The following is a 9255-nucleotide window of genomic DNA, read 5'->3' on the forward strand; positions in this document are numbered from 1 at the left end:
TAGTGAGCGTGCAGCTTGTGTAAAGTAGTGAGCGTGCAGCTTGTATAACAGTGTAAAGTAGTGAGCGTGCAGCTTGTATAACAGTGTAAAGTAGTGAGCGTGCAGTTTGTATAACAGTGTAAAGTAGTGAGCGTGCAGCTCGTATAACAGTGTAAAGTAGCGAGCGTGCAGCTCGTATAACAGTGTAAAGTAGTGAGCGTGTAGCTTGTATAAAAGTCTAAAGTAGTGAGCATACAGCTTGTATAACAGTGTAAAGTAGTGAGCGTACAGCTTGTGTAAAGTAGTGAGCGTGCAGCTTGTATAACAGTGTAAAGTAGTGAGCGTGCAGCTTGTATAACAGTGTAAAGTAGTGAGCGTGCAGCTTGTATAACAGTGTAAAGTAGTGAGCGTTGCCGCCAGACACGCTTGACACAATATGAACCCAATACGTTTATCTTGGTCTCATCAGACCACAGGACATGGTTCCAGTAATCCATGTCCTCAGTCTGCTTGTCTTCAGCAAAGTGTTTGCAGGTTTTCTTGTGCATTATCTTTAGAAGAGGCTTCTAAAGGGACGACAGCCATGCAGTGTGCGGCGTATGGGCTGAGCCCTGACAGTCTGACCCCCCACCCCTTCAACCTCTGCAAAGTGTCATTTCTTCAGTGTTGAAACATGAACAGATAGAACCAGATATTTTCAGAAATGTGAGGGGTGGACTCACTTTTGTGAGATACTCTATATACGTGACCCTTAATATTAGTACCTGAGATGAATGTTGCTAATGTAAAAACATAAAAGACGTGTAGCTTTTCCTCGTCTGCCTGTAGGAAAACTGTTTTCAGTCGTTTTCACAAGCAGGACTTTCTGAAGATTAATGCTGTTGACGATCTGCAACTTTGACCTTGAATGCAGCTCTCCCTGCCGGTGCTGAACTGGGTTGTTTTTCTGGCTATTTTTCTGGTAATGGAGCAATCTCACCGCCAGCAGAGACGGCGCTTCGGCTGCTCCCGCAAGAAGCGTTTTGACAGGACCTCAGAGCCAGACTCGCTGCTCTGACACCTAAACTCGTTCTGAACTTTGCAAAGTTCTTCCTGGGTGACGTGTAGTGACGGGAGGTGGAGGGGGTAATTACTGCGTGTCGACTCCCCTGGGACTAAAGTGGAAGATGTCTGTCAGGAAGCTGCCGTCTATGGCTGCATAACCACAGCGTCTTCTGCAGACTTCAGCGCTGCCATGAGATCAGGAAGCAAAATGTTGAGGATATTTTTTACTAGAAAGGAGAATTTGTGCATCACAGTGGAAAATCCTTATTTAATTAGATAATTGATTTATTATCCTGTCCTCAAACCTCATGTGTCTTTCTGTCTGTGTGAGAATGTGGTTTCAAAGACGTTATTCCTATTTGCTGCAGTTTTCTGTTCATCTGCCGTTTACTTTTAACCATCAGGGATTTTTCCCATCTAAAGTAACGTTAAAAACAAGTCACCACACCTTCAGAGGTGTTTTCTTTTATTTAATTAAGTTAAGGTAACTAAAACCACTTGGCTGGTTTCACTTAAACACCTGTTTTGATAAACAAAATGCTCCTATATGTCACAAAAAGGTCTGAAAAATGAGTCCAGATTTGTGTATCGGGATTCAGGACTGAGTTTCTTTTTCTTTCCGCTCCCATTAATCATCTCACAACCCCTCAGATTTATTTGGGGACTCTTTAGAGGGGCCAGACCCCTAGGTTGGGAACCACTCGACTCGATTAGTCAGGGAGTAGATTTAGCTGAGAATGCATCAGTACTTTTACTTCAGTATGGTTTTAAATGTACTTGTAATGGAGTATTTCTACATGTTTGTATTTGTACTTTTACTGAAGTTAAGGATCTGAGTATTTCTTCCACCACTGTCTCTCTCTCTCTCTTACAGCTAGAGGACGACATAGTCGCTCGTCCAAACTACTTCACCACCATGAAGAACTTTGCTTTGCAGCAGCCGTCGGAGGAGTGGATGATCCTGGAGTTTTCTCAGCTCGGCTTCATCGGTCAGTCGCTGCTGTTTTTACCATGAAAATAATAATGATAATATTGATCCTCGTTATCATAATGAGCAGAGAGGATGTGCATGTTCAGCGCGAAACGTCTGAACACAGAGCTGAATAAGATTCCTCTCAGTCAGATCACGGCAGGGAAGTCTCGGTCCTACTTGTTTCCTGGAGTTTGGGTTTTGCCGCCAGTTGGTCGACATCTTTGTTGTAATTTGGTCAAAGAAGCAGAACTGAAGGTGGCAACTTCTCTGTGGACGGAGCAGAGTAGGGTCGCAGCTGTCGATTGTTTTAAAAATCCAGTATTCTACAGATTATTCCATCCATTCATCGAGTAATCGGTTAAGAAATGTACGTTCTAACCCAAACACACGGACTCACCCTTCTCAAATCACATCTTCTTCACTGGTCCACAGTGTCATCACGTACGCTGTATATAGTTACATGGATTAAACGAAGCATCAGTTGCAGTAGTAAAGTAATATAGAACCGGTCTCTTTAAATAAGGCCGGTATCTCTGTCTGTCTGTATTTTGATATTATCCAATCAATCTCACGCGTGACGGCAAGTGTGTTGCTGCAGACCCAAGGACATTGAGTGCCGTGTTTGGTGCAATATATGCAGAATTAATACAGTTCAGTGCGAGCTACTCTGCTCTGTAACAGCAAGGGCGGGGTCATGTTTGCAGGGGGCGGGGCTTATGTGCTCCAATGTGGTAGTGAATTATTGAAACAGTTAGTGTCACCACGCAGGTTTGATACGTTAGAATGTGTTGAAATGTGGCGCTAAGAGTTTTATGAAGTTCGAAGGAAGCGCTGAATGAAACTAATGTGAGATCTAAAACGCGCAGGGAGGCGTCACTTCGGCTATATGATAAAGATGACACTAAGACCCCTCAGATTCTACTGCACTATTAGTACTTTTACTCTGGTACATTTTGCTGATGGTACATACATACTTTTACTAAAGTAATATTTTGAATGCAGAACTTTTACTTGAGTATTTCTACTGAAGGAAAAGCTCTAAATACTTCTTCCACCACTGCTGAAAAGTGAATAGGTTGACCTTTCAGATCAGAAAGGTCGAGAACGAACTGCGATGTTGAAAAGTTTCCGTGAAGCAGTGAGGTGAGGAGGTCTTCCAGCTGTGCAGACCTCCATCTGACGGTTTAATCAAACCAGCAGATTAACTGAAGCGCCGACCTCCGTCTGATCTGCTTTCTAATTATTCTGTCAAGGCTAATCAATGACGTCTGTCCTCCCGGATCCAATCAGCCGACGCTGGCATGTGGAACGCAGACGTTACTCTGCTGGAACCACAAGCTGATCTGATTTTTCCTCAGAACTGTTTCCAGTTGGGACAGATGGAAGCCGGACCGCCGGTTCGAAAGATAGAAATCAGAAAGGTCGTTGGGCTTTAGATATCTGTGAACGGAAACGGCTGATATCAGATACTCAATACTGAACCCCCTGAGAGGGACCTTCCCAAATACAAGATATCCGCTGCTGTCACGTATGTTTGAAAGTAAACACTTAATCGACATCCTGGATTCACATGCACAAGTCTGGAAAATGTGCCGAATGGAGCTGAAACGATGAGTCGATTGCTCGCCGAAGGTTTTTAAGAAAACAATTTCTAATTGTGATTTTTGCTGCTTTCTGTGACAGTAAACTATTGTTATTATTAATATATTTTGGCTTTTAGTCTGTTGGTCAGACAAAACAAGACATTTGAGGACATCACCATGATAACTGTTAAGACTCATAAAGGCTTAAGACTTGCTTTTGTATACTCAAAGACGCTTTGCGGGGGAAAGATGAAAGTAATTGGTTAAAAAAAGAAAAGGAGGGGAGAGAGGGGAAGGAAGTTAACCGGGGGAAAGCAGTCTTGAAAAGGTTTTGAGGGCCTGTTTAAAGGTTGCATGGAGTCAACCTGTCGGATGTGGCGAGGGAGGGCGTTCCAGAGCGAAAAAGGGCCTGGCACCCCAGGTCCAGCACTTTGTCCTGATGGTTTTAATCAGGGTGTGATTTATACTCAACTTATTTTTCAGGTCAAAAAGAAAACCCAGTACAGCGCAGGAGCGGGCCTCAGCAAACTAGAATCTTTCAAAGCTCACAATATCCTTGCTTATTTAACTAATGTGTGCAGTCTGTAGATGATGAAAAATCAGATTCATCACACGACAACTTTTGCATTCAGAGGTCACTATTCTACAGTGAAACTGCCATGAAGTCAGACCCACAACAGCAGATCATCAGGACCGCTCAAACCAGACCCACACAATGCTGAACCAGAACCACAGACTCTATCATAAAATCCAGTCTGCAGTGTCATCTCTAATTCCTAATTCTTGTCATTTCAAGTTTTAAGTTTCAACTTTGTTTTAGCAAATATCTCCTTTCCTCCTGCTCACGTTGACTGCGAATGAAACATAATCTGCGTTCAGTAAAGCGGTTGTCATGCACTGTTATATAAATATATAAAATATTAACAGAGTACGGTCTAGACCTGCTCTATTTAAAAAGTGCAATGAGAAGCCTTTTGTTATGAATTGGCGCTACAGAAAAAACAAACCTGGACTTTAAGATTTACCTGGGCAGGTAAAATCCTGAATTCCAGAGTGAAAACAAATATCGTGCTTGTTGTAGAAAGACTCACAAAATACTTCAAACTAAATAAACTTTATATTGATTGTTAAAATGCGTATCTACAATAACTAATCCTCAGTTTCACTGCTCACACCTGAGCACCCGTGTTGGCCAAAAAAGTCAAATAAATGCTGATTACCAAACTCTGAAGGCGAGAAAGTTTAGCGTGTTAAAGAAGCTAGTTAGCTAACTGCTGACATTAACCTGCAGCGTCTCCACCAGCGCGTGATGCTCTGACTGGAGCAGCTGCCGCCGCGACTGATGCAGGCGGACAAGACGTTCGTCTAACGCCAGTGTTAGGAAATGGTACGGTCCGTTTTAGGGGTGTCAGAAATCGCATTTTATGATCCTTGAATATAAGGCATGAATATGGGAAATACATTTTAATATAATGACAGGTATGAAAACCCCCCTGAACTGTTGTTTTTGCCTCCTTTTGGGGGGGTCCAAGCCTTCAGTAGGGGGCTCAGACCCCCCCAATCCCCCCCCGTAATTCAAACCATGGTTTTAATGCTGTTGCGTCTGTAACGGGAGTTTCCAGCGTGGTGCAGTGAAGGCTCAGACCAGGACATCTTTGGAGGTGATCTCCGTCTGTTCTCTCTCTCTCTGACAACAGACGTAAAAAACTAAATCCTCCGCTCAGTTGTGCCGTTACAACTTCAGCCCCTGCCCAAGTTAAATGACGTGGGGAACGTAATCGCAGAATACCTCTTCTCTGTTTGCCTCTTCTCTGAAGTAGAACAAAAGGGAAGAGATAACGGTGGGTTTATAGAGAGGCGTCCCCTGAAAGTTAACGTAGGGATACAGAATATAAATCACAAACACCGGAGGTCTAATATGTCAGGTTTTAACTGTTTACATAGAATATTGTTATAATATTACCGGAGGCGACGAGTGGAGGTGTGGTGGGGGAGGAGGTCGGAGAGGTAGGGCGGGGCCAGTTTGTCTAAGCTTTGTAGCTGATGAGTTGAGTTGGATAGCAAGCGGAGTTCTGGACGTCAGCTTATTGAAGCTTATTGAGGATTTTGTGAGGTGAAGCGCGGAGGATGCTGTCGCTGTAGTCGAGTCTGCACGAGGGCATAGATGAGTGTTTCTGCAGCAGTAAAGGAGAAGGAAGGCCGCAGGTGGACGATGTTCTTGAGGTGGAAGAAGGTAGTTTTTGTGACCTGGTTGACGTGGGGCAAGAAGGAGAGGGTTAAAGATGATTCCAAGGTTGCTGACGTGGGTGGAGGGGGTGACGACAGAGCCGTCGATGTTGGTGCATGAAGACTGGATTACTTAACTTTTAATAAAACAAACAAAAATAAAATGACTAAAATTTGACTAAAACTAAATAAACTGACTAAAATAGTGAAACATGGCAATTAAAAATAAAAATAGCTGAGCTGTTTTGTTACTGGACTCCACAAATATAGGAAAACAAGCCTCCCCCCCCCTCACACACACACACACACACACACAGACACGCACATCAAAATTACCCAGCATCATTTTCTTCCCATGAGGCTTTGCAGCTCCACTTCCCTCTAATAGGTCCCTGAGTGCTCAGCCCGTCGTTACCGAGGCCGAGGGCAGAAGAATGAAACGCATCTCGTTGTCCCTGCAGAGTCAGTCAGCAGCTGAACAACAAACCAGCGCTTCTTTAAAACGACACCAATTCAGCTCCAACAGCAAAATCCCTCAAACTCCAGGAGATAAAGGAACTGTCATACTTTCACAGCCTTAACAAAGAATCGATCGGGGCCCCAGAGGGGCCAAAATCAGGCAAACAAATCTATAAAAAGAGCAGGTAAATAATCCATAGGAAGTCAGAAAAAATCAGGCAAAAGGTCAAAAACACAGAAAACACCAAAGACAACAAGTGACAGAATGACAAAGGAAGCACACGGACTACATACACATATAATAAATACACGAGAGAGAGGCGGCGGTGAAAGTCATTGGGGCAGGACTTTGAATCAAACTGTTTTATTTTGATAAAGGGTGTGTATATAGACAGAAAAGGAAATGAAAAAAAACTACAACAAAATAAACACATAAATGAATGAATGAATAGAACAGAAGTTAAATTCTGTATATAATATTTTCCCAAATATTGGATGTCTTTAATGCTCACTTATTTTTTAAAGATGCCAATAGAAAAATATATTTTTTTAAGGTTAAAAATAAAATTGTGTTTGGAAGAAACTGGTAATGTTTGAGTTTAATGTTTACCCAGAAGACATAACCAATTAAAAAATAAAACCATATTATGAGTTCCCCATATTAATAAAGAGATTTGAGACCAACATGAAAAAGTACAATCATAAAATAAAAGAAATAATTTACAAAAAGAACATAAAGGGGAGACATCGGGTCGAAACTTGTGAATAAATTCATTGCAAGGATAAAATCTGTGTAAAATCTTAATCTGATTCTGTCCAGACCGTTTTATTAATGTTCGGGAAAACTGCTTTCCAGCGATGAAGGCAAACTGAAAGACTATGAAGAGAGTTGAAACCCCTTCTAATAGGCGCGTTACTACAAGAGCCTTCCCGCCAAGAAAGCTGAGGTTCATCAAAGAAGCTTTAATGAGAGATGAATTTATAAAGCCTCCTCTCGTGTCTTTGTGTTCGCTCGTTCACCTGTATTTCCTGTTTTGCCACGCCCTGATTAGTTTCACCTGTCCCCTCGCTATCTCCACCTCTTGTGTATTTAAGTCTGTCTATTCTCTTTGTCAAGTGTCATGCGTCGATGTCTTTTGACTCACGTTCAAGCTGTTCTTCTTGCGTTAGTGTCGTGTTTTCTGGATTTTCCGTGTCCCCTTGAACGTTGCCTGGTTCTGGTCTTTTGATTGTAGATTTGTTTGCTTGTGCTGGACTGCTTTCCTGTTTTTGATCTCTGCCAGCCTTCTCTCATCGCTGTAAGTTTTTGCCTCAGCTGTGGTTTAATAAATCACTCAACTGCATCTGTTCGGCCTCCGGTGTCTGCAGCTGCTATTCATAGACGGCGGGCGTAGCGTCACCCGCCACGACCGCTTTGAAGCGTCGAGTTTGGCATTTTGACCGTCATCATCTTGGTTTTTTGGAACCAGATGTGACTGGACGTAATCCTGTTTGTTTTGATTTCCACGTTGATGCTTTTCTTTCTTTGAAGACTTTTCTTTCTGAGAAAAATAAATTATTTTAACATTTAAGCGGAGATGATGATGTGTTTTAACCTTCGGTGTTTCTGCGTGCTTTGGAAACCTACAGATGGTTTCCACCAAAAGCACCCAGGACTTTTAGTCCCAAGATCCAATTTCAGTCCCAAGGTCAATTTCAGCCCACTGTTATTTATGTTTCCAGCACGGTCTGATGACCTGCAAAGATCGGGCAAATTAACCAGCTGATTCATGTTCTTACTCTGACGTAAGCCGTACAGAGCGACGGACAGACATCATTATTTAGTACCATTATTTCAACCTCCTGAAAAAATAAAGACAAAGATAAAGATGCTGTTAAAACATCGACAAACATGCAGCCTAGACGTCTGGAAAAATAACACTTTTCTATCAAACACAGGCCAGTTTAAATGTCGATATAAGAGACACTAAGACGTTGGCGCCTTCTGGAACAGCCATACAACACAAGAACTATTCGGGGGAAATTCCTCCAATAAGCAGCTTCCGTCTTATTATAAAACATTAGCTGTTAATTGTTTAGCAGTAATGAGGTAAAACATTAGTATTGAGTCCAGAGAAAGCAGTCTGAGCTAACAGATCATGTTCAGTCTGAACACCGGCTCCCTCTCCGCTCGAGGCGTCGCTTCCTCCATCAAAAGAAATTAAACATTTTAAGTGTGAATTATTGATTTGACTAACTGCAGTGGAGAAAACAATCAATTATGTCATTATGTGTGTTATATTCTGCCGGCTGCTGAAACCCTCAGGGCCGCACACTCGCTCATCGCAGAGGAATCCAATCTGATTTTTATTTATTGGCTTAACTGGAGAATTTGATTGTTAAAGAATCACACGTGCAGAGCAGAAAACATTTTACAGCTGGAAAATAAATCCCTATTTCTGTTTTGTGATTCCCCCGCTGTGTGAGGCTGATGAAACCGTTGCATTGTGGGTATTGTGACAGTGAAGTTAATGGAGGCGTGTGGGTCGGTTCGCCCCTTCATCCCACAGTCTTTGTTCTTTTTAAAGAGGCTCCGACATCAAGTCAATGTGACAATAAAATAATAATGTAGATAATAACTGTGATAATACTTAACTTTCATGTTGTGGTTTGAATTAAAAAAACGCTTCACACTGAAAAGAAACAGTGATGATGAAATCTGGACAAAACACACGCCTCATAAAATACATTTAAAGCGCCAGAAAACTGTCATCAGCCTCTTAACATGATTCATAAAGCAGCAACAGGAGACCTGAGAGGTTTTAATCCCATTTTGCTTCTGAAGTTTGAGAGAGAAGAGGATCCTTGATTGATCCACAGATCAGATGCAGGTGTTGCAGCAGCACAAAGACAGAAATGTACAGATAGATAGGGTAAAGTAAAAAAGAAATAATAGAATAGAAATAAAAATAAAAACTATTCAAGTACTATTAAACTTTAATATTACAAGGT

At 42.0% G+C, this 9255-nt stretch overlaps 1 protein-coding gene across 1 annotated transcript in view; it reads left to right on the forward strand.

Annotated features, from left to right (window-relative positions):
* mgat4b (alpha-1,3-mannosyl-glycoprotein 4-beta-N-acetylglucosaminyltransferase B) overlaps window positions 1-9255 on the forward strand; it is a 155174-nt gene that overhangs the window by 110709 nt on the left and 35210 nt on the right. Inside the window, exon 7 of the mRNA XM_046030013.1 lies at window positions 1898-2012. Within this exon, the coding sequence (XP_045885969.1) occupies window positions 1898-2012 (115 nt within the window). The remainder of the gene's footprint in view (window positions 1-1897; window positions 2013-9255) is intronic.

The sequence above is a fragment of the Micropterus dolomieu genome, linkage group LG19 (assembly GCF_021292245.1).
Source record: "Micropterus dolomieu isolate WLL.071019.BEF.003 ecotype Adirondacks linkage group LG19, ASM2129224v1, whole genome shotgun sequence".
Taxonomy (NCBI): Eukaryota; Metazoa; Chordata; class Actinopteri; order Centrarchiformes; family Centrarchidae; genus Micropterus; species Micropterus dolomieu.